Source organism: Tympanuchus pallidicinctus, unplaced genomic scaffold (assembly GCF_026119805.1).
Source record: "Tympanuchus pallidicinctus isolate F22 unplaced genomic scaffold, pur_lepc_1.0 scaffold32, whole genome shotgun sequence".
In the NCBI taxonomy this organism is placed as follows: Eukaryota; Metazoa; Chordata; class Aves; order Galliformes; family Phasianidae; genus Tympanuchus; species Tympanuchus pallidicinctus.
The window spans coordinates 2,833,454-2,857,627 of record NW_026294750.1 but is presented as its reverse complement, the minus strand read 5'-3'; the positions used below and the strand labels follow the sequence as shown (position 1 = coordinate 2,857,627).

Sequence of the window (24,174 nt, the reverse complement as noted above, 5' to 3'; positions counted from 1 at the left end):
GTTGGTGAAACTCAGAGCTCACTGTGGTGCCCTCTCAGAGCCAGCACAGCCCCTGCGATCAGATGCACCACTTAACCTATGGCCGTGGCTCTAATGCCTAGCAACTTCTCTTTCTAGGAAAGAAAAACCCACCCACAAGTGATGTTGGGTTATTCGTAAGAGCAGTCAGGAAGCAGAAGGTGTCTGATTTTGTTTGCTTTTAGATGTGAGTGGATGTGCTGGGGTGGTGGAGGCGAAGCGCAAGGTTTCATCCTGCAGCAGTGGGGCTGCAGGGGGAGGAGGAGCGCCCTGCACTGCACACCCCCCCCATGCTGGAAACTCCAAAATGTAAACTGGAGTGATGTGAAACCAGCCCTGTTTGTCCATGGGATCACTTCCATTGTGCACGACGGATAGCCTCCCATCCCTCTTTTGGGCTCTTTTACCCTCAAGTGGCTGCACACGCAGAGATCGCTCACCATCCTTGCTCACATATTTGCTTATGCCAGAAAGGAAGTGCTTCCAGGGCCCTCCTTCACCTCATTTACTTTCCCATGTACAGCATTTTGCAGTGTGACTTCCATTCTCCTTATCCATGTACTCAACCCCTGCAGAGGAAAGGCTGCCCTGAGGCAGGTGGAGGAGGAAACTGCTTCACAAAGGGACAGAGAAAGGGGTTTTCTCCTGCTGGAGATTTCCAAACCACAGCATTCTCCTGCAGCTGTATTGCTGCTCAGCCCCTGGGGATGTGTTTCCTATTGCACCAGAACTGTTCATTCACTTCCAGCAACCGCGGGCAGGCACAGACCCATCCTGTCCTTGCTGCTCCCACTGCTGCCCCATGCCGTGGAGGGGAGGTTGCAGCAATGCTCCTTATTCCTTATGTTTTACCACTTGCTGTCAGAGATGCACATAAACAGGACAGAACCAGGGAACCTGAGCAGGTCAGTGCTATTTCTGTCCATCCCCTCCATCCTCTCTGCCTCTCACGATCCTGGCTGCTGCCTGGGGATGTGCAGAACTTCGAGTGTTCAGGGCAAATTGCTGCTTCTTTGTCACATCTCCATCCTCGCTGCTCCTGCAAGGCTTTATCTGCGGGGTGTTTGGCTCTCTTCACCAGGATCTGACCTACAGGCAGCAGCGTGGCCATGCACAGATAAATTGCTTTTCTCTGTTGAATAACCCACTCTCGAGGATAAGACCAGGAGACAACACTGTTTTAATTACAGTCATCATTGCTTCTGCCTGGACAAGCACAAAACCAGCCAGGGAGGCTGACCGTTGGTGCCTATTGCTTAATCAGTTAAATGGGTTGTCATATTAATTAACACCATTCTGTGCTTTCCCCTTGCTCTGCCACAGACTGAGAGCCCGTCTGGTCTGCTGAAAGCTGCTTGTATCTTTATTGGACATGAACAACCCCAGGCACTCCTGGTCTGCGGCTGCTGCCCTATGACCAGGAGAGCAGAGGGAAATCAAAAGCAAAAGGCATTGCCCTAAAGAGATTTCCAGGGGGAAAAAAAAAAAAGAAGAGATTATAAAAAAAAGATTTAAAAATACATTTCTTGTAGTCTTTGGGAGCGTCGAAGAGGGTCCTGGCTACGCTGGTGATGCTGGGGCTCAGCCTTTATGATTCTGGCTGAATCTCTGCTCCAAGCTGAATTTAAGGACGGAAAATCAAGCAATAGCAAATGGGGGCAGCAGCAAGCAGCGCAGCAGGCTGAGCTCTAGCAGTGAGCCCCATAGCAGAGCCTGCCCCCAGTGCATGTCCCCATCCCTCGCCCTCACACCGAACCACCCCACAGAGGGGGGGCCTCAGCCGGGGCTGTGCTGTCCCCCACGGAGCTCTGGGTGACACTGCTGGGGGTGAGGAGCGAGGCCGAGTAGGCGAGGTCAGCATCCTCCTTGGAGCCCTGCAGGAGGGAGGATGGAGGACACGGTGAGGGGTGATGGTCAGCGTTGGGGAGGGGGAATGTGTGGAAAAGCATCGCTTGTCTTTTGGCTTGGTGCACAAATATTGCATGAGCTTGTGGGTCCTCGAGGCAGGAAATAGCTGCAGAAGCTATTTAGGTAGAAATCTGGGGCTCCTGGCTTTGAGGAGGACCTCTGTAGAGATCTGGTTCAACTCTTGGCACTCACAACTACAGCTAACCCGTGGTTGAGGGTTAAAAAGAGTTGCTCTGAGCTCATGCTGTGTGTTGGTACCACACTGGCAGCACAGGCTCACCCAGGGCAGGGCAGGGCTTGGGGTACGTGGGCTGGAAGGGGTTACAACCCCCCGGTGGCTGATCTGCTGCAGGTGGGAGGCTCAGCCATGATGGAGGCAGCTGGCTACAAATAGGGCCCAGGGGCTGGGGCAGCTGTTTTGGTGATGCTGCAGGGCTGCGTTGGGGCTGCAGGTCAGTGTGCTCTCTCCCACCTCCCCTTACCCGTTTTGCCTTCTTTGTCTCAGCGGTGCTTTCAGTGTTGGCTGTGGTGGTGACAAATTCTGCACAGACAGAAAGGCAGATGTTAGAGGGTGATGTCTCAGCAGCTGCTGGGCTTCTACAAGCCCTTGCTGCTTTCTCCAAAGCTTGGGGTTCTGAGCAGTGCCGTACCATCCCCTCCCAGCTGGGTCTCCTGGCTCTGCTTCATGCACATGTTGTCGTTTGCTCCGTACTCCTTTGCGTTCTCGAAGTCTGACATGCTGATGTTGGTCCTGTAGCTGCCCACCGACACCAGATCTGTGCAGGAGAAGCATTCACAGTGGTACTAGGAGCAACTCCAGCCGACACACTGCAAGCAGGCTGCCTTCATCTTAATGCTAGTGACACTTGAGGGCTTACACAGGGCAGGGACTCACCTGATCTCCTGATCTGACGATATTTAAAGACAGCAAAAGCTACAGCAAGGACCAGGAGAGCTGCACCAATGGGGCCCAGGATTAAAGCAAGAGTGGTGGAGCCAGAGCTTTGCTCAGAGCTGGAAGAGAGGAAGGTGATGCACTGAGCTGTGCAGAGAACTTTCTTACAGAATCATTCTGGACTGTACAAGCTACATAGATTTCCATCTGTCTAAAAGTCTGTATAAGATGGTAGATCTCAGTGAGTGTGATGTAATCTAACTAATGAACTGATCCGAGCACATCACAGGAGGATAAGTGAAGGTGCTGGATGGAGGTACTGCCCAAGAAGCTGCAGTGGCAGTTGAGTAACAGATGTGTGAAGGAAGGCTCTCTGATCTTGACAGAAATGCTTAAAATTGACTTTTCTGTACCTGGAATTTCCAATTGTTTCCTTCTGAGACTGTGTTTACACTTATCTAGAGAGTAATTCCAAGCTTTTAGCTGTGACTTTTTGCTCCTTCTGTTGCTCTGAGCTTATTTCTTTGGAGAAAAACATTTTCTTCATTGCTAAACTACGTGCAGTGTGCAAGCAGCCTGTCAACAAGAAGTTAACTTTGCAAAACCAATACGTGAGAGAGGCTGGGGAAGGACTGACCTTTCTGAGGCGGCTGCCCTTTGCACCCCAGCATCGCTGTTGGCTCTGTCCTGCAGAACAGCCTCACCAGGAGCAGCAGTATTGCTGGCTTCCAGATCCAGGAGCTCCGGGCTGATCTTGGCAGCTTTGCCTGTATGGTGGAGGTAAGAAGGGTGGTGAGATTTGAGCACCCTAAAATATTGCCTAAAGCTGATGCTGAGCCCCTTGCTTGCTCACAGGGAGCTGGGGACAGCTCTTCCTTTCTCCCTCCCAGCGCTTTCCCATCTGTAATGATGAATGGGAGCTACACACAGCCCTTTGTGTGACTGATGTTGGAGGCTGCATCATTTCAAGCGATGCTATGACTTGTGAGAGCAACTATTAGTGAAGATGGGGTTGAAAATGGTGAGGGAAGAAGTGACTGTGGGACTGGAAGGATTTCGTGAATGGGAACCAAGGCAGCCGGTCTGGGAGAGCCCACATTGGGAGTATTTCTGTTTTGAGGTGCTGCAACCTAGTGGACAAGGAGAGGACTCTTCCCAGCCGATGCTCCACCCTCCGAGCTTCGTTCCCTGGGGCTCACCTCCATCCACCTGCAGGGACACTGCCATGGTCTCCCCATAGTGGCCATCACGTCTCACCCCACACCAGTACCACCCCTGGTCCTCCACTGCCACAGAGTCGAGGCTCAGGATGAGTGTTTTGTTGGCAGTGTCACAGCTGACATCCAGCCCTGGTTGGCTTTGGTCAGAAGCAGTCAGTGGGGTGCAGCCATCTCTGCTCCACTTGCACCAATACTTCTCATAGGAGTAGTATCTGCATGAGTAGGAACACGTCAAGTCCACCTGTGAGCCCACTTCTGCCTGTACTTTCTCCTTTCCTGTTAATCCAGGCGCTCCTGTGAGGGCAAACAGAATGTGAAGCTGCAGTTAGTGGGTTAGCAGTGAGATGGGCACCCATCAGGTGTGGGGCTGCTGGAGGTGGTGAACCAGGGGGTGTGACCTTGGGACAAAGTGTTCCTTTACATTACTAAAATAATGGTGGGGATCCCACATAGAAATCAGGTGAAAGCTGGTTTTTGTAATATTTGGGATGAGACCTTTGTGCAAACACTTCCTCCTACGGCCAAAACCTTACATTTCCATTCTAAAACTAGAGGAGCATGGGGGAACTGTCACAAAGCTTTGCCTAGTGACAAAAGTTCAGAATCATTACTCGCATCTCTTCCCAAAAAGTGAGATCTGCTCTATTGTGGCAGTTGGACACGATGACCTTTGAGGTTTTTTCCAACCTTAATGATTCTGTGAAGCTTGGTAGGTTGTCTTGTTTTGTATGAAAGGGAACTGCTTATGGGTTCATACCTTCTATGATCTTCAGCTCCCTGGATGTTTTCCTCTCCCCGTGATCATCTGTCATGCACCAATAGAAGCCCTCATCGCTGCTGCTCAGCTGGTTCAGGATGACGCTGAATGTGCCATTCTCTGGGTTGTCAAACATGGCCACTCGTCCTTCATGTGAGATCGACTGGAGGCCATTGTTAGTTATGATCCAAAGACAGCCTGTTTTTCTCCATTTGCACAAATACTTCAGGGTGTAATTCTTGGCCGGGTCGTAGCGGCAATCGATGGTTACTGAACTTCCTTTTACTCCAAATATGATGTCCTTTTCTTGTGGTGTGTTTACCCCTGGAGATGAAAACAAAATGAGCTGCCTGACCTGCTTACCTTGTGCCATGTGGCAAAGCTCAAGTACAGCCAGGTGGTGCTCAGGTGCAGATGTGAGAGGACCATTCTGGCGCTGCCAGAATTGACCCCGATGGATCTGCCAGGCCTTTCCCTTTCCCAGATCCTCTGATGGTTGTTGTCCTTGTGCGTTGGCCTTTTTTTTAGTTTTGACCCCTCTGCTAGATGAAGGGTGGTCTTAAAGTTCTCACTGAGTGAGATTGTTAGTGGTGCTTCTAAAGAAAAGCAGAGACAAAGGGAAACAAAGCATTGGGAACAGCTCACTCACCCTCATAGACGTGCACGTTCAGCTCCTTTGTTTTTCCATACTCTCCATAGGAGCCAACCCCACACAGGTACAGGCCAGCATCTTCCCAGGCCACCTGGGTTATCATGATGCTGAATGCTCCTTCCATGTTGTCATTGCTCAGCAGGACTCTCCCTTGGAATTCTGAATCTATTTCCCCATAAGTGTCGACGATGTTGCGGCAGCCGCTCTTCTCCATCTTGCACAAAAACTTCCTTGTGCTGGCATAATCTGCCCCGAAGTCACAGGGCATGTTCACAGAGCCCTGCAGCTTCACATAGTAGAGCTCAGCTTCCTCGGGTACGTCTGGACCTGTGCAATCAGAGAGCAGTCAGTGTGTTCCCTATTGGAAGCTGGGTGATAGGCAGTCCTGCTGGGAGCACCTCTCCCTGTATTTCAGTGGCTGAGAAATCAGTGCTTTCCCAGCAAGGTTTGCTGCATTGAGTTTTATATCTGATTTCTAAGCCGGATTTTTTGGTCGGGGGAAAATCTGTTCTGTAAGAACATTAGTGGGGAAAAAGACCCTGGAAGCACGGAACACCCTGAGCTCTTGGATGCTCTTCTTGGGCAGACATCCCACGGAACTCTATCAGAAAGGGGAAGAAAAAGTGAAAGAAAAGGCTGCGATTACCTTCAGAAACGTCCAGTTTGACCTTGTTGGAGAGCCCCTTGCCATTGATCCCGATGCCACACTGGTAGGTGCCTTGGTCTGTCAGGGCCAGCTGTGAGACGTTGACCAGCATGATGCCCTGCTCCGGGAAGTCGGTGATGGTGACTCTGTTCTGGTAGCTCCGTGCTGTGTATCCACTGGTGGATATCACAGTCAGGCAGCTCCTGGAGGATTCCTTGCACCAGTACTTCCTATCGTGTCTGTTCACCGTTGAGGGAGGGTAGAAGCACTTGATGGTAACGGAGCCATCGATCAGGCCGTACACTTGCTGCGGTCCGAACACCGGGTTTAAGCCTGCAAGAAGAAAACCCATTGGGTGTGCATGCCATGCACCGTGCAACCATGGCTGTGCAAAGGGCTGCATGTCCTGGCGTGCTCTGAAAAGTCCCATGGCAGTGCTGGGTGTGAATGGGGACCCCAAACCCTTCTGTCTCCCTTAGGAGTGCATCATCTGGTTTAATGCTGCCTGCAAAACCTCTGTGTTCTGGGCGGGTTACACTTACTTGCTTTGGGAGGATATCTGCTTTTTGCAGATTCAGCTGGGAGGAAGGAGAGCAGGAGGATGAATGCCAGCAAAGTCATTCTTCTTGCATTCCCTGGAAAAGGCACGGAAATCAGTGAATAATAGCACTTGCAAAAATGATTAATGGTTAAGTCACCTGATAATGTCTCTGCCTGGATGATAAGAGCATTGTGGCTGTTAGAGAGAAATACAGCACTTAATCACTTGTCAAGCAATTTAATAGGAAATGGGGAGCTGATATCTGTCATTGCCTGTTTTGCTACACGGCATTGTGACTACTTGTGCATCTAACACCTCAACCACATCAAACAGCAGGAGTTGTTTTCACCATAAGCCAGTTAATGCCAGGCTTGCAGGCTGACTGTGGCTGTCTCTTGGGCAGGCAGCAGCGTCAACGTGCACAGCACAAAGAGAGATTTTGGCCAAATTGGGGTTGATCCAGAGTCAGAAGTGACATTTGGTATCACTCGTTACAGCAGAACAGCCCCTTGGAAGACTGAAGTTCACAGATGGCCCAAAAGCTGCTGAGCCCCAGCAGGACTGGAATTCAGGGTGTCCAGAGCTGGGCTGCTCTCATGACCCTTGCTAGGAGATAATGGCACTTGTGATGGTTTGTTGTCCATGCAGTGAAAGAAGGGTTTATTCCCTTCTGAGCCCAGGTGCCAAAACCGGTCCTTGGGAAAACCTGCTTGTGTAGAGCAGTTCCTGTCTGAAGCCTGTGTTTAATTTCTGATCTTTGCTTCCCTGTTCTCTTCAGGAATGTGATGGAGTTGGGTCTTTTCTCCCCTTGGCTGCTGACAAAGTTGGGGAGGTGCAGAGATTTAAACCCTGTGGAGAAGCAGAGCTGTGTAGCCCTGGCAAGACTCAAAACGAAGACTTTTGGAGCACCAAACCAGGCTGCTCATTCCCTGAAATGTGCCCACAGGATGAATATTTATGGCTTATCCCTGTCCTGATATCAGGGATGGCCCAGGGAAAGCCAAAGCTTTTAATTTGCATTGTGAGTTTGCTGTAGGATTCTCCATGGTGAGCAGATGCATTTCCAAACTGTTGATCTACCCATTAATTATTACAAGCTATAGTGAAGATGATGGATGCCAAGCAAAGCCTTTATAAACAGTCAGAGGAATTTGATTTCTGGGTATCAGGTGATAGGGTTTGTTTTATTAGGGGTAATTCCCTGTAGAAGAAAAATGCCTTTGCTTCCGTGTGAAGATGAAAGGCGCTCTGTTATGCTTTCTTCCTTGTATTGGGACTTTTAATTGCTCAGTGTCCACTTGTCTGTGGCTAATAATTAACCCACTGAGCATGAAAAATGCTTCTTCATACATATCACACAGGCAGCCAGCAGGGCAAACAAACCATGCCATGTGGAAAGCAAACAGTGTGGCACAACACAGACCCACAGGGCTCCTGTGGCTGCTGCTTCCCTGCTGCCCTCCCACGCTCACTGCAGGGCGAGACAAGGAAGGTCTTGGGTCAGCTTTTCTCCCTTCTGGGCACAATTTGTGTTGGTCTGATTCCTTCCCAAAGCAATTGGCTGCCAGGCAGTGAAGGGTTATGGAGGTCTGTTTAGAAATGAAGCTACAGCTATGCCCAGAAAGATGTGCCAGAGTCTGCACACATAAGAGCAGAAAGGTTTTGCATCTTTGAGGCCACATGGATGTGGTTGTGCCTACCTGAGGATAGCAGTTTGCATGGAACACTGTACACATCTGTAGCTCTGCACTGCCTCTGCTCCTGCTCTAATGCTAACACCTTGCATGAATGAATGGAGGCAGATCCCATCCCATGCCTCAGATGAGGCGCAGCCACATGTTACATAAAGTCTGGGCTGACCCACTGAGCAGGCTGCATGGAAACCTCCTTTGGTGCTCTGAGTGCCCAGAGATGCTGCCCAGTGCGTGGATGTGCACAGCTGGGTGCTCTGCATGAAGCAATCACAGTTTGAGATGCTGGGGGAGAATCACTCTGAGCCTGCTGATAACACAGCTCGGGTTCCTTTGTGCTTTCAGAGGACTAGATTTGCTGTCTTCAGTCAGAGGACAGGATTAAACCTCAGATCACAGCTAAGAAAAAGTGCTGCTGAGCTGCATGGGAATGCAAGTAAGTGGTTGTGCGTGCAATCTGCATTAATACTACTCCCATGGTTGGTTCTGAGAGAGCCCTCGCATCCTTGTGAGGTCTGGCGTGAAGCACGAGGCTTGTGAGCTCCCTGTAGCTTCCAGCAGAAGCCAAATTGGGTCACCTCATGCAGGAGGGGTTGCTGTGGATTTCATGGATGCCTCCATCCTTTGCATGGGGCTGTGTGACATGGCTGCTCTCATCTCTGAGCTGTTCTACTGGGCTCAAGTGGCAGCTGGACTCCACTTCTGCTGCACTGCTCTGTGTGTCTGCACTGGATTCCTGGTGTCCTTGGAGCAGGAAAGACTGAGTGTGAGACCATGGTGTCCCTGCTGACTGATAGGTGCTGGGAACTGGGCTGCCACCCACGACTGCATCATACAGGCTGATGGGAGCCTGCACGTGGCTGGGTTGGTTGCCTTGGTTCGTGCAGGAGCAGCACTCGTTGTTTGGGCTGCTGAGCCCAACGCTTTGCATGTGCTGACTTAAAAACCTGATGTGTTAAAACCCTCAGTTTGAGGTTGTATGGGAGGTGATTCTATGAGATGGCCAGGAGAAAAGGAGAGGGAGCTCAGTTATTCCCAGTGGGAAGTGACTCTGAAGCTGCTCTGCGGCACAGGGCAAAGAAGCTGTAGATGGGAAAAGCTAAGCTGGCAGTTTGGATGTTTTAGGCCAAATTCTGGTGCTTTCTTTAAAACATTTTGATGGCTAAAGGGAGGAAAAAGGACAAGGGATGTCCTTCCCAGTTCTTGCCCATTTGCAGCGTGGGATCAGCAGAGGAGCAGCCGCTGTTGGAAAGTTTCTCCTGTGGTCAAGAGGCTGTGCCCCCTCCTGTCACCAGTCCCTGATTCTGCAGAAGATGTTGGCTGGATCAGCACCAGCTGTGGGCTGGGTTTATTCTCATTTCTTCCTTTTTTTTTTTTCTTTTTTAAATAAGCTCAAATCTTGTTTTTCTGAAGTAGAATCAACTTTAATCTTGCAACACCAAAACTGTTGGCTCCTTCCTCTTCCCTGCCTCCACATCATGTATTTCAAAGCTGAGCGGCACAGAACTGTGCAGCAGCAAGCAGCAGAGCTGCCAAGTGGGCTCTGCATGCTGCTGCGTGAGCCCTCCTCCCCTAAGATGGGTCGACCTGGACTTTGGAGAGGAATCTCCTCAGATTCATGCTGATACAAAGGAGATCAGGGCATGAAACAATTTATGCAAGCACAAGCAAGGAGCTGCTCTGAGTAGGTATGAAAAAAGCAGAATTCAGTTCCCAAATTCTGCTGACTCAACTGCAAGTTTCTCACCTGAGAAACCACTGTACTCAGATGGTGCAGCTTGCAAGGGATCAATAGCATGTAATCTATTAGCCATTAACTATTGCTCTTAACAATGACCAGTGTCAAGGACGTGCACTGGGATCAATGGAACACAAAGAGCTGGTTCCTACAATAGTTCTGCTTTGCATAGCAGTTGCTGTTATTCCCATAATTAAGAAACAACGTGTGAATGGAGTAATGTTTATATTTTTTTCTCCCTCAAATCCTTTTAAAATCAGACCCACTTATACTGGGGGTGAGCTGCGTGGATGCAAGCTGCTGTGGGCGTGATGCTGAGCAGAACAGTTGGGGTTGCATTGAGGAGGAATTCTGACATGGATGCTGGGGGCGATTCTTGGTGCCTGGAAGCAAAGCACAGACACAGCTGTCCTGCTGCCCAGCACCAAAACTCTCTACATCTTCATGGGACCCATCGCAATGACTGCGTTGATGGCTGCTTTGTGAGTGTTGCTAATGGGGAAAAGCCACCTGTCCCCTTGGATAGAGCATTTCATTGCACTTGGTGGAGGTGAGTGAGCAATGGACTTGTTAAAAGATCAGCCTGACCCGAATGCATACCAAAAATAAATCCTTCGTGTTCCAAACTGATGCCTGCTTTACAATATGGAGAGGTTAAACAGGGCGTGCTGATTTTGTGATACAGTGAGCAGAGGCAGCTAGGCAGATCCTGCTGGAGATAATCAACAAAATCAGCAGCCTTCAGGAATTCCTGCAGTACTTATTGCATCCCTAGCTAAGAATCCCTTTTGCTCCAGGTAGAACTTTGAGATGAGCACTATATTTTGGATGACAAATGAAAAAGAATGCCCAGATGATCCCCATGGTGATGATTGAAGTTTCTCCCTAGGTGGTGTCGATGATGACCTGATTGGATGCTCCTTTAAGCTGCTAGATGTGCCCCCATACTAACTTGTTGCTTTTCAGATGGGATTTGAATGGTTCACTTATTTCTTGTTTCTGTTTCTAGTCTCTGAGGCTGGAAAGTGAAACCGAGACTACAAACTGCTCTTCCAGTTTAAAACTGAATATTCCTGGAGCTTATAATCCAAAAGCACTGCAGTGGTGCTGTGCTGCGAGAGCTGGATGAGCGGAGAGCACCTGTCTGTGGCCACAGTGTGGCTGCTATTGGCAAGCATTATTTCTCTATGCAAAGGCATTAAAAGTCCAAAAGGACTTTGCATGGTAAGCATTTAAGTGTGCAGAAACCCAGCCTTTGCTGTGGCGCATTCCCAAATCCATATCCCTATGACTGCCTCCGTGCTGCCATTCAAAAGGCTGTAATGACCACAGTAGTATTTACTAACAATTATTTCCTATCAATGCAAATACTGTAACGATAATTAAACTTATTTTCAGAAATGGAAAATCAAAAGCCTACCACGGAGAAGGAAGATAATATCATGAGCTTGATTCTGCACTTCTGATGTTCTTTTAAAGTAAGACAGCATCTCTTCACCAGCAAGACCTGCACGCCCATGCATGGCTGTGCAAAGCTGCTAATTTGAGGTGAATGAGTGAGAAGACAACGAAGAAGCATTACTTACACGTCAGGTTACTTCTGCAGACCTTTTTGTACTTCTTGCTTTCTCTTTGCTTCACTGCTCCTGGCTTCGTGGTTGACCTCAGGACCTCCTTGTGTGAGTGTGTGCCTGTCCTGTTTCCTTCCAGGACACCAGGCTCGGGCAGTGCCAGCCAGTTTTAAATACTCATACTTCTAGCCCTGCATTTCCACCTGTTGTGCCTTAAGGGAACAGCATCCAAGCCCAAGTGAGCCCTGAGCCACGTGGGAGCAGGGCAGCCAATGTTCCTCCTGGCTCTGTTGGCACTTGGCTCTGGGTGCAGCCTCCCGATTGCACCCTGCTGTTATGCAATCAAGGGTGGGCTCTGGCTCAGGATGCTGCCCTGGCACCTCTGCTGGCTTTGGGAAGGGATTCAGCTTGATGCCAACTCATGGGTCTGCTTTGTGTGGAGCGTGCTGGGGTCCTGTCCCTGTCCGTCTTTGGCACTGCACCCAATGGAGAACTCCAGTGTGCAGGGCTCACCTGGTTTCCCAAGTTGTGACATCCTCAACCAACAGAGGAAGTGTTTGATAGGGCAAATCTGGGCAAAAACATCCTTGTCACTGGTTTTTCATCTTTTGGAAACCAGTATCCTAAAGCAGACCCAGGCATGTTGGCTTTCCAGGTAGGACACGTTGGCCTTGCTATGGAGGTCTGCCACATCCCCACCCTCTGTCTCTACCTCTTCCTGGGGAGAGTAAGGCTTGGCCTTGTCTGTGCAGGGCAAGAGCTCTGCATGTTCTTTAAGAGGAAATATGTGTGGGTGCTTTGCTGTTGTGTTCAGCCTTGCTGCTCTGCTCCCCTGCTGTGGAATACTGAGGATCCCAAGCAGGAGTTCATTCTGAAGAGTGGGGTTGTTGGAAATGGAACTGTATGAAAGCCTAAAGTCAGAGATAACTGAATTGTTTGTGTGGGATGAGACATTAACTTGCTTTCCTTTATTCTAATTAAAGCAATGATTTTGTTTTATTCGGGGCCACAGGAAGACTTTCTCACCCGCTCATAGGACAAGCTGAGGAGCTGGAGCAGGACAGCGGCTCTGGGGTTTGTGCTTGGCCACAATAAACACAGGTGTGTTTGCTTTTTGTACACCTACTGCTCTCAGGAGAGCCTTTCCTTTTTGGATGCCTGCATGTTTCCTTCCCACCTCCTGTCTGGCTGCTCACGTGCACAGAGATGTGCTTGGAAGGAGCTGGAAATGGTGGCACCGCAGTAGGCAGAGGAACCTTGGATGAAGGCAGCCAGGTGAGGGCCTGCAGCCATTTGGGCACCTTGGACAAGAGGCAGTTCCTGACAGACTAACAGCTTCTTTATCCAAACCTCCGTCTTTGCCCTTGAAGTTTCTGGTAAAACTGATCCTTTGTCTCTGAAGAAGATGGAATTACGCAAATATATTTGCTTTAACAGACAAGGAAGCGTCGTCTTGCCAAGTCACAGGTGCCAAAGCACTTTGGCATCTCCAGAACACAAATAACCCTTGCTTTGCTTTTTTTTTTTTCCTCCAGGCTGAAGTATGGCACACAGTCTGGGCTGAAACCTTTGGTGTTGAACTGAAGTCTGACACGGTTTGTGCTTTGCAAAACAAATCCCTAAGGATGAAGATTTCCAAGAGTCAGACCTGCAGCCCTGAGGATTCTTGCATTCCATACCCAGCTCCCCATTGGGGTGCTCTGCTCTACAGGAGACAGTCAGGGTCGCATACAGGAACAGCATGGCTAGTTGCTTCATTTTGTTCTCTACACGCCACACAACAAGGCATTTGGCTGTGGAATGGGGAGCAAGGAAGAAGTGCTGCATGCTTTGAGGTTATAGCTGCATTTTGCCTTTCAGTAAAGGAGCTTCTGAGCTTATGTACATCGTGCTCTGAGAGGAGGGGTTCTGCCTGGGTTCCCTCAAGTCTTCATCATTCATGATGGAAAGAATATTTTTCACTGAAGGATTCCTGTGAAAAAAGAAAAAAAAAAAATAAGCTGTTACATGGTAGCACCTTTACAACAGTTCTAGAAGTGATTTTATCAGTTTGGTTTTATGCTCAGCTCTTTGATAGCTACACTACATTATCCCATTGCTTTTGGAGATGTCTGTAGATTTGCTTTCTGCTTCTGATCAGAGTTGGTGGACGTTTCAGTTGGGAGGAAAGATGTAAGCATCCACCCACTGGTGTGTTCCAGAGGGCAAAAGTTGTCACAACCAATATTCCTTTGCAACAGTCTGCCTCTGAAACATTAACAGCTGCTTATAGCATCAGGGAGCTCGGGTCCAAGTGCATTGTGACAGGAACAGGAAACGCCATCACCAATCTTCTTGAACCACTGCAACAGTGATTTGGATATTTTTTGTGATGGGGAGGTATGTTTCACCAATATGAATCTCCACAGCTTGGGTATACTTGGAAATGTCTCCATGGGTGTTTTCTACAGCAGTAGGTTACCAGTCCCCCATGACAGCCCCATCGATTTCATGTTACCCAACAACGGACACTTACATACAACCTGGTCTGCCCGAACCTTCCAAGGAGAGCACGTATCATCCTGCACATGTAGGGCAGAAAAAAAATGATATGCTTGCAACACTGATCAAGGATTGCTTCTGTAGAATACTGCAAGAGGTTGCAATCAATCAGATTTTGTTGGAACGAGCAAGCAGGAAGAGCGATAACGCGTTCGTAATGCGTCAGCAAGAATTGTAATCAACAGTAACATAAATTTATAGGCCTTGTATAGGATTTAATCAAATTATTTTGAAGATTACGGCTCAATGGCTCTTGGTAAGGGATAAAGGCAGCAGTTCCGGGAATGCAAACGCAATATTTGTCTTGCAGAGATGTTTTAAATGCTAAGCAACAGGCCACCTTAAAATTGGTTTTGTGACTCTTCTACTCAAGCAGCTGGCATTTGCAGCTCTGGTTGCAAGAAAACACCCACCGATGTCTGCCTGCCTCTGCCTTGCATCCATTGGTGTTGTCTGGGCTGCTGAGGTCCTCCATCCCCTGTCCTTCAGTGGGACTCAGCCCAGTCTGCACCAGCACAGCTTCTGTCTGTCCCAGGGTGCTTCCTTCTTCTGAACAAAATGCACATATGTGGGGGAGGGAAAAGTTCTTCCAACGCCTACTTACATCTATGAGCATGGCACTGGATTAGCCTCATGTATCCCAGCCTCATTCTTGTGAACAATACATTTGGATCAAGTACTCACCACTCTTCTCACTGAGTAAAGGCCTTAAACTTTTACCTAGAGGCAACACAGCATGAGATTGCCTGCTGTTGGCAAGAGTTTCTCCAGCACCTTGGTCTGTTGTGCACCCATTGAGTCAGGTTTGTCTCTGTGGAGCACAGCTGTGTCCTTGCCCTTTATGTTAAGGTTTCCAAGCACTGTGGAGCTGTAAAGCTGTTTGTTCAATGTGCTGCTCCCCAAGAATGCAAGCAAAGCCCTTCCAGAAGAAACAACTGTAACCCAAAAGGTGTTCTATGGCCAACTTACCCATCTCCTTACGAAGCTTTATTTTGGTAAGGACAAGAACAGTGGTAATGATGAAAATCAGCAAAACCAGAGCTGGTATCACAACGGAGAGCAGAGAGAATTCGCCTGATGAGCTGGAAAGAGGAACCATTGAAACTAAACAGGATTTTGAGTCAATTACTGGGCAGCTGAATGCAGGCTGCGGATTTTATAGCAAATAGCCTGACTGACTCAAAGTAGAACAGTCAACAAAGTCAAGCAGACTTGAATTCATTTGATCTGGAGTTTGGCTTATGAGGAAGTAATTTCCACAGCTACCTCTGCTCTACCATGCTGGGTTTATGCTTCACGTTGACTTATCCCCTCCAAAAAGAAAAAGAGCTATTTTCATCACGCAAACTCCCAAGCAAGGTTCAGACTCTCTCTGTGACCTCTTGTAGGCTCGCATGCTGTTGCGGGGCATCTGTGTGCTGTCTCCTTGAAGAATGCCATGAGTGCTAATAGAGTTTGACACACAGACAGTGAAGAATCCAACCCTTTATACATATATATATGTGAATTGAGGTTAGCAACGTGCTCTTTTTGACTTGAAGGAGGCTGCAGGTGGTGAGAGAGGGGTTGGAGCCATGGTGCTTTTTATACAAGCTCTAAAGTGAGCAGGGTTGCTGCTCAAGATGTCGGGATGGATTTGTGGACTTTGTGGTTTTTCTTCAGTTACAACTGATACCTCAGTATCTGATGCTCCTGTGCCAGCTATGCAAATCACCTGGTGCTGGATGGTGCCATAGGTGAGGGGAAGGGTCCAAAAGTTCGCAGCTGTCCTGCTTAGCAGGAAGCACAGGAGCTAAAATCACCAGGTGAGCAGCAATTTTGCAGAGAAGTGCCATGGAGTAATTACTGGCCAAAATAGCTGATGGCCTTGTGTTTAACCTCGTCCAAAGATAGGTCCTTATGCAACGCACCCAAACACTGCAATGCACTACAGGCTGCCTGTAATGACTGGGATAAGGTGTGCAGTGAAGTATGAGGCAGCTACTGATTCACCAGCATTATTGCTCAAGCCTGCTGTTGCTTAACATCCTGTCTCCATTCTAACCAAAGGAAAGGAACACATCTATTGACTCTGGCATCCGATCTACACCAAAAATTCAAGACAAGTTCAAAGACCCACACCACAGATGGACACGAGATATGCTTGCCTACTGCTTTTCTAATTACTCTCTTCTATCAGAGTTCATAATCTGCAGCATGTGCGTCGCCTGAGTAGAGCCCAGGGAAACTGGGCAGGTTGGAGCAAAGCCCCAAGGTTGTGGCTATGGGAAAGGTGGCCATGAACTTACCTCTGGCTGTAGGTGTCACTGAGGGAGGTCACAAAGGTGCTGGGGGGAGGACTGGTGGATGGATGGGGGCTGGTGCCCTCAGTTCTGGTGCCTGTGATGTATGCCAACATTGCGGTGAGTCTCAGCCCAGTGGTGTCTGTTGGACCCATGGTGTCTGTTGGTCCTGTGGTGTCTGTTGGTTCTGTGGTGTCTGTTGGCCATGTGGTGCTACTCTGTGTCACTACATGGTTGGAAGATGACCTGAACGGCAAAGTGGGGTTCACAGAATTGTGCCTTGCTGGGTTTGATGAAGTGAAGATTTCTGCAAAGAAAATGGTTTGGATGCTTAAATATATATATTTTTTTTTTTGGTAGAACATTCCAGAATTTCCAAAGATTTGCACATCTCATTTTGAGTCTGCTGATGGAAAAAAAAAAACACAAAAAAACATGCAACATCATATGACCATTTCAATTATAAAAAACAATTTGGGAATACTAATGAAAATCCGTCCAATTCTTGGCCAACATTCCTACTTCAACCTCACTATTTCTGTCTCTGATAGCTGAAGAGCGAATTGCATCTGTGTCTTTGCATGCTGAGGTTCCTAAAACTGCAAGATACCTTCAGAGTTACATCTCCATGCTGCACGTGTTGCACTCAGGATGTCAAGTGCTGGCGTTTTGCATGGTGAATTATCAATGATATTTTCAAACAAACCAGATTTCCGCAGAAAGCTCAAACGTTTCTATAATGCCACTACGTTTATGCACGGAACAAAGGAAAACGTTTGAAGGGGGTGTCTATGAAGGGATAAGGGGAAGAGTGATTAACAAAAGGAGAAGGATTTTGTTTCCAGCCAGCCATCGCCTACCTTTCTCAATGAGCAACTTCATGGGGGTCGTGTGCTCCCTATGCCCGCTCCTGGCCCCACACCAGTACCACCCTGCATCCTCCTCTTGCAGGCGGCTCATCATCACGGTGTAGGTCCCACTGTCCTGCATGCTGCTGCTGATCCACATGCGCCCTTTGTAGGACTCCTGCACAAACCCATCGGTGTCCACCAGCAGGGAGCAGTTGGCCTTCTGCCACCTGCACAGGTACTTGCTGGTGTAGCTGCCTGCAGGGTCGTGGTGGCACCTGAGGGACAGTGAGCCCCCCACGCTGCCATGCAGAAACTTCACCCTCCGGGGCTGGGCAGGGACTGAAGGAAGGAGAAGTTCATGATGATGTTTGATATGGCTGCAATGAGCCCATGGGACACAGCAGCCCCCGGAGTCCCCTCCTACCTGTGGTCACCTGCAGGGCTACCATCTGCCAGCTGTCCCAGTCAGCTGGGCTGCCCATCCCACACTTGTACAGCCCCACGTCTTCTGGCCTTAAATCATTTATCAGCACTTTGAATGCTCCAGAGCTGTCCTGGGGAGTAATATAGATCCGTCCCTCGTAGCTCATTCCCACGTAGCCATCGGTGTCAGCAATGAGGATGCAGCTGCTTTTCCCCACTTTGCACCAGAGCCTCCTGGTGCCACCCCGGCTGTCCCCAGGTGGGCAGAGGATGGTGACAGAGCCACGGAGCTCCCCAAGGAACAGCTCAATTGGCCTCTGCGTGCCCACATCTGCAGGGACAGATGTGCGGGTGTCACCTCCTTTTGCATGGGTACTTCAGTCACATCTGTGGGTTTTATGCCCACAACTGCCTAAAGCAAAGGGTGGCAAAGGGGGCCTGATCCTCTCCCTGTCCCATCACCGTACCTGCTGACACCGTCAGGTTCAGGCTGACGTGGAGGTCGCTGTTGGTGGGGCCAATACCACAGCGGTAGGTCCCTGTGTCACTTGTCTTCAGCTGTGTCATCGTCACCATGAAGGTGCCATTCTGAGGGACATCCTCCAGGGCCACTCGGCCCACGTGGTCTTCTGAGATGAAGTTGGTGGTGGAGATGATGGTGTAGCAAATCCCATCGCTCTTCCTTTTACACCAGAACTTTCTGTCATGCTTGTTGGCAGGCGTGATGGAGTAGAAGCACTGGTGGGTGATGGACCCTCCTACTGCACCTGACAAAAACCTGGGCCCATACAAGGTGCTTGAGGCTGGCTCTTTGGGGAAGGAGGGAAGAAGTGCATTAGGTACAGACGTGAACATCCATGTGGATGGGGAGCCTTACCGTCCCAAGCAGGGTGCCAGAGGCAAAGCTCCACCAGCCCTTGCCATCCTGCTCTGTAGTGATGGCGAGCAGTAAACCTCCAGCAGGAACATTTTGTGCCTGCACAGTTTCCTGGTGACTCACCTTGCAGCAAAGCCACAAAGAGGAGGAGAACTTCCATCTCTGCCCTTCTCGAATGTTCACTCGGCAAACTTCCAAATCTCATTTTGGGTACAGTTTTTGCTGGTGTCCCTGTGAGCAACCAGAAAGGAGATTGTGGTTTGGATCTGCAGAGCTGAACAGCTCCAAAAAGGCACGCACAGGGAGTTTGAGGATGGCAACGATGATTGCCAAGCCCAGATGCAGCCATGACCCATGGCACCTCACTGGGTCTTGCCCAGACCTCCGCAGCCCAACCTGGGGCCATCAAACATGCTTATCTTCTTTTTTTTTCCGGTGCAAAATCCCACCAGCATGCCGTATGCTCCTCCTGGTAAGGTGCAATTATCTTTCTAACCTTTTAATTTTACTTAGCTGTAACTAAACTTCTTTCAGGAAACCTTTGGGCAGACTGCTGTTATCCATTTCCATATTTAGAAGTGATGTTTGAGTGTTTAGGAGGGGAATTACTTCCTTGTGCAAGTTAAAAATTGACTTTTGATTCCCGGAATTTCATCCTATGGAATCCCCTACTAAAATTCTTTGAGATTAACTTGACCCCCACCACGATTCAAATCTGAAGTTGGCACAAACCAATTGATTTGTTTCGTCCTTGCTAACTGACTGAGCTAACCTCAAAGCATTTTGGAGACAGGAATAAGGAAATGGCCACAATGCAGTGCTGTCGTGAGCCTTATTTCCAGCCGTAGTGCTGAGCCCTGGCAGCAGCACGTGGGGTGGGTGCCCCTGGATGTGGGTTTGGTCCATGCAGCATCTCACTCCCTGAGCCTTGCACGCCTTGCTCACCTTGCACAACTTGCATTCTTTGCTCGCCTTGCATGCCTTGCTCACCTTGCATACTTTGCACACCTCGCACTGGGATTATGTGCATCTCTCCTGTAGCTCCCCAGCTGCACTGCCTCCAGCTGTGGGGCTTACAGACCCAGCTTACAGACCCAGTTGCCTCTCTGCTGATGGGAAGTGTGGCTGGGACAGCAGAAATGTGCTCTTCCCTTTTCAGTGCAGACAGAAATGGTGCAGCTGGCCCTGCATCCTCTTTGGGCAGTTCCCCTTGTTTTTATTCTCCCCCAGTGTATGAGGCAGTGGGTGCAGCTCTGGCACCCAAAAATTAATGAAGAAGTCACAAATTTTGCCAAAGCTCCATCATTTAGCTGGCCCTGCTGCTGACAACTCAGATTAGCATTCTAACAAGGCTTTCTTCCTATATGGTACATTCTGTGCTGGCATTAACTTGCTAAGTTCTTCCTGGCATTAGGCCATTAGCCTGGATGCAAAGTGCCTGCAGGCTGGTGTAGCTCTGTGCCTCCTTAGGGGTGGATGCCACGCTTGCACAACCACCCAGCTGCGATATTTTGGGATCCCATACAACAGCTTCACAGCCCCACTCGTTCACTCCTCCATTTCCTACCCTGAAGCAACAAGCAGAGTGTCAGCACTGGGCTGGGAAATGCCTGGGCTGTGCCTTCCAGGACCTCCACGAAGATGCTAATTAATAAGGAGATCTCACTTCTTCCACGTCCAATTGCCTTGAGCAATTCCAGCTCAGCGCCAGCCACATGCATTCTACTTGCAGCACCAAACATGCATTTTCTGGGTTATTTATGGCACGCTGAGCTGCACATGATTGGCAGCCATGAGGACTGGAGCTCTGGGTGCATCCGTGACTGATGGATCAGATGGAATCTAAAGCAAAGCACGTCCAGCAGGTCTGTCCTATCTATGCAACTGTTCTGCAGCGTTGCTGGGTTGCTGAGCTGCGTTCATTTACTAGGCACTGCCCACCACCAAATAACACAAATAGCAGAAAGCGACAAGAGAGCCAATATTACAAATCCCATTTCTTTTTGCTTTCTTCCTGTCTTCAGTTCAGTTTTCTGCAGTGAAAATGCCTGTGTGCCCAATTTTGTTGCATCCGTCTGATTAAACAGCCCTTCCTCCACTGCCAAGAATACTGCTGGTTAGCTGCTGCTCCACAACAACTGCTTAGCATCTCTCCATGTAATGAGAACTTGCCTCATCTACCTCATTTTTCTGTGCGCTCTTTGCAAAATGCAACAATCCATTTGATAGCTTTAAGGAGAGGAAAGAAAGAATTATGCTAGCTCTAGAAGCAAAGGCAGATTCAGGCAGAAATGGGTTGTACCACTCTTCCTGCACTAGAGATGACAACTTGACGTTGCAGATCTATTGCATATTGACACCCATCCTTTGCAAAAGTGAAATCTGTCAGAGCAGTGCAGGCTGCTGCTGTGTGATAGCACTGCACCCTCTTCAGTAATAACTTCAGGGCAAAGTGAGGATCACCCACCTTAGGTTAGGATGCTTCTGCTTCTGGTCTGCGGCTCTGCTGGTCTCTGCTCAGCTCTTGATGTTTAATTCTTTGTTTTTTAATGTAACGATGTTTAGAGTTAATAATGATTTTGCTCTATTGAGGTTCAGCAGTGCATTGCTGAGCAAGTTGGAGACAGCCAGAATAATGACAGAAATAGGAGAAATGACAGTGATGTACTGAATATGGAACCTGCAGAGTGCTCCTTTTTAGCCACTTCATGATGGAAAGGAAACCAATGAAGAAGCCAGGAGCAGAAACTGCACAGTTCTGAGGAATTCCCCAGTGCTTCAGACAACATGCAAAGTTGTAACACAAAGGAATGGTTTTTAATTACTAGCATTGAAATGCTCTTTGCTGGGAAGGGCCTTTAGGCAGAACTTCACATCAAGAATGATCATTGTGTGTGTTTCTCCCCACTTCTGCAGTCTGAACCACCCTGATGCTCATCCTCTGGCACCACATTCTAGAGGATTCCAGAACAAAAGTCTGTTTTCTGCCCCAACAGTTGTTAAAGTTTCTCACTGCAGCAAGCCAGCGAGAAAACTGGCTTTCCAGGTAGTTATAATCATGTTAATGGAGGGAAATTATATTGGATCATTGCACCATAGCCTGATTAAACCAAATTGCCAATCAGCTAAAGAGATCAAAGTTGAGAAATCAAATCAAAGCAGCATGTCACTAAGGCACGTGGATTTTACTTGAGAATATCATTATGATCTCTCAGTAACTTGTCATTTCGTAGTGATTAGTTTCTTTCTTATTTTAATTGTGCTGCATTTTAACTGCTGTGCATTTAAAGTTTGTTGGTTGGTGGATTGCACTGCTTCCGGAAAGGCAGAAGTGCGCATAGCAACAGTTGTGATGTTGTGGCAGACTTTGCTCTGTTTTTCCTACAAATAAAGATGATGGATTGAAGCACAGTCAATGCACAGCAGTGCTGAAAACGCCCCAGGTTGGTTCTGCCCTCTCCATACCCACAGGCTTTGCAGGACATTACACTCCATGTGAGAGCAGCAGGTGGTTTGGTGCTCATGGCAAAGCCAATAGATGTGACTTGCTGGAGAGCTTTGCTCTGCCCTGCCCAACGTGCCAGGGTACAAAGGTTGGACTCCCAAGCTTCTGGGGCACAGGTATGCTTTGAAGACTTGGACCATGCTTTCTTAAGCACTTGGATTTTCCCTGGACAAAGGTGTATCTCTATCCAGCGGTTTTGCTTTCTTTATCATCGTTTGATGACTTAAATGACTTAAACTGCAGTCGTTTTGTTGCTTTGTACCAAACCTGTGCAATAACCAGCTCCCATCACCCATTCAGCTTCAGTGATATCAGTCTCCCTAAGGGCATTTATTTGTTTTTTACCATGTTGATGGCAAAACAACTGGATTGCAATAAAATGTGGCACATAAAACTGAGGGTGAGAAACACCTCCATGCTGCAGGTGAGAACCAGAACTCCTTGTCCTTGTCCTTGCCCTGCGGGAAGCCACAACTGGGGCTCAGATGGGTCTGGATGACACCTGGATGGCAGCTGGGATCTCTCCATGCCCCACACAAATGATGGAGCAGCAGTGACCCTGCAAGACCCCATGGCTTGTCACTGGGGTAAGAGTCGATGCCCATGGGGAGCAGAGATCTCAGCTCAGGAGGTGCAGTGAAGGGTCTGAGCTCCGTTGGTGCCTCAGTCCGGGAAGCATTCTGTGTGCTCAAAGGTTTCTGTCCTAATTGCTTTATTGCTGCTGATAAGACACAGCCTCTCTACTTCCACACCGATGTTAATAATTCATTTTAACTGTGGCACTGGGTTAAGGCCCCCACATCTTCCTTTCTCTTGCCTTTCCCTGGCTGTTTCCCAACCGTTCCCTCGCTATCTGCGTGACCTCAGTGCAGGAACAGCTGACGTCCCGTGCATTGCTATGGGAGCCGTGCTCCTGCCCTTCGGTGCGGCTCTGGGATGGATGCGGGCGGAGGGGATCGGGTTTGAGCATCGTCACCTCGTGTCGCGCACCGCCACCGCGTGTCGCTGCCGCGGATCTGTCACGGCAGCAGAACGCTGCTGCTGGGCCCTGGTGGGGAGACGAGCAGTTTGCAGGTCACAGCTGGGAAAAGAACACTTCTGGAGAGTAGTTTTCTATCTTTTCTTTTTTTTTTTTTTTTTTCTTTTCTGGTTATTGGGATGCAGATTCCTGATTTTTCCAGGTACAGAGTGGGGCACTGCGCTGCTTCTGCATTTGCTTCCCTGAAGGAAGGGGCTGCGCTCACTGCTCAGCATCCAGCTGGTGGGAAAGGGAAGGGCACCGCGAGGGAAGGAAGAGAGTGAGGGGAGCCCAGCCGCGCGGGGGGGGGGGGGTTAAGGCTGCTCTGTTTGCTCACTGCCTTGTTCAGCATAGGAGTGGTTCAGCACAGGCACCAGAATAACGAGCACTCATGGCTTGTGTGTGCTGGACTCTCCCTTCCCCATCACCAGGATACTCATGCTGATGCATTGTATGCTGTCACCTTGCTGGTGGGGACATTGCACGGGTGACAAAACCTGGTGACCTGCCACCAGGTGAGCCTGGCATCCCATGGACTCCTTACAAAAGGTGAGGAGGACTTCTGGTATGCAAAGCTGCAGCAGAACGACAGCCCCATAGCAGGGACATGTCCCCACTGTCCCCACATTGCACTCCAAGTGCCGCAGCTGTTCCTGCATTAGGAGTGAGCTCTGGCTGCAGCAGGGTGAGAGCAAAGGCAGCAGTGATGCTGTTGGATGAGCTCTCCTGAGAGCAGCCGGTCGAGCCAGGTAACACATCCTGAGTCACTCTGATGAACAGTGGGGTGGCAAGATGCTTTGGGTGGAGGCTGATTGCTTTTGACCAGGTGATTTGAAGGGTTAGTAACAGAGATAGCAAGCAGCTGCTCCCTTTGCTCACCTGGGTATGAGGCCCCCAGGTGTCCCAGGCTGACCCCAGCAGGGACACCTGAACTCCCCACCTCCTTGAGATGAGAAAGGAGAGAAACAGAGCAGCGCTGGAAGAAAGAAGGGATATTTTCTCAGCATTATTCACAAAGCAAGGGGCATGGCTATGGCAGA

The 24,174-nt window shown here is 49.2% G+C and overlaps 2 protein-coding genes and 1 long non-coding RNA gene across 6 annotated transcripts; 1 reads left to right on the top strand and 2 right to left on the bottom strand.

The window, feature by feature from the left end:
- Window positions 1–1,175: 1,175 nt before the first annotated feature.
- Window positions 1,176–11,849, bottom strand: PIGR (polymeric immunoglobulin receptor). Its single transcript, XM_052698236.1, has 11 exons — window positions 11,653–11,849; window positions 6,639–6,731; window positions 6,097–6,429; window positions 5,448–5,777; window positions 4,799–5,122; window positions 4,021–4,335; window positions 3,459–3,588; window positions 2,822–2,940; window positions 2,577–2,702; window positions 2,409–2,467; window positions 1,176–1,892 (listed from the first exon to the last, which is right to left on the bottom strand). The coding sequence occupies exons 2-11, from the start codon at window positions 6,715–6,717 to the stop codon at window positions 1,764–1,766; spliced, it is 1,944 nt and encodes a 647-aa protein (XP_052554196.1). The 5' UTR covers window positions 6,718–6,731; window positions 11,653–11,849; the 3' UTR covers window positions 1,176–1,763.
- Window positions 11,850–11,950: 101 nt separating this feature from the next.
- LOC128088087 (uncharacterized) lies at window positions 11,951–14,568 on the top strand. Its single transcript, XR_008210156.1, has 2 exons — window positions 11,951–12,738; window positions 13,173–14,568. It is a non-coding gene; the product is annotated as an uncharacterized LOC128088087 (long non-coding RNA).
- Window positions 12,570–24,004, bottom strand: LOC128088068 (polymeric immunoglobulin receptor-like). 4 transcript variants are annotated; one of them, XM_052698235.1, is made up of 10 exons: window positions 21,079–24,004; window positions 18,735–18,842; window positions 18,202–18,543; window positions 17,736–18,065; window positions 17,321–17,650; window positions 16,467–16,767; window positions 15,148–15,260; window positions 14,592–14,784; window positions 14,153–14,198; window positions 12,570–13,609 (listed from the first exon to the last, which is right to left on the bottom strand). In XM_052698235.1, exons 2-10 carry the CDS (start codon window positions 18,814–18,816, stop codon window positions 13,571–13,573), a joined length of 1,776 nt encoding a protein of 591 aa, XP_052554195.1. In that variant the 5' UTR covers window positions 18,817–18,842; window positions 21,079–24,004; the 3' UTR covers window positions 12,570–13,570. The 4 variants fall into 4 exon arrangements, with proteins under 4 accessions (XP_052554195.1, XP_052554191.1, XP_052554192.1 ...); XM_052698231.1 differs by lacking the exon at window positions 21,079–24,004 and having other exon boundaries at window positions 18,735–19,102; XM_052698232.1 differs by lacking the exon at window positions 21,079–24,004 and having other exon boundaries at window positions 14,592–14,727; window positions 18,735–19,101.
- Window positions 24,005–24,174: the final 170 nt, after the last annotated feature.

Coding starts and splice junctions, on each gene's coding strand:
- PIGR (XM_052698236.1), bottom strand. CDS start 6,717: ATGACTTTGCTGGCATTCATCCTCCTGCTCTCCTTCCTCCCAGCTGAA. Junction 6,430..6,638: donor CAGATATCCTCCCAAAGCAA/GTAAGTGTAACC, acceptor TTCTTCTTGCAG/GCTTAAACCCGGTGTTCGGA. Junction 2,468..2,576: donor GACCCAGCTGGGAGGGGATG/GTACGGCACTGC, acceptor CTGTCTGTGCAG/AATTTGTCACCACCACAGCC.
- LOC128088068 (XM_052698231.1), bottom strand. CDS start 19,017: ATGGCCCCAGGTTGGGCTGCGGAGGTCTGGGCAAGACCCAGTGAGGTG. Junction 18,544..18,734: donor CTTTGTGGCTTTGCTGCAAG/GTGAGTCACCAG, acceptor CCTTCCCCAAAG/AGCCAGCCTCAAGCACCTTG. Junction 17,651..17,735: donor AGCCCTGCAGGTGACCACAG/GTAGGAGGGGAC, acceptor TCCTTCCTTCAG/TCCCTGCCCAGCCCCGGAGG.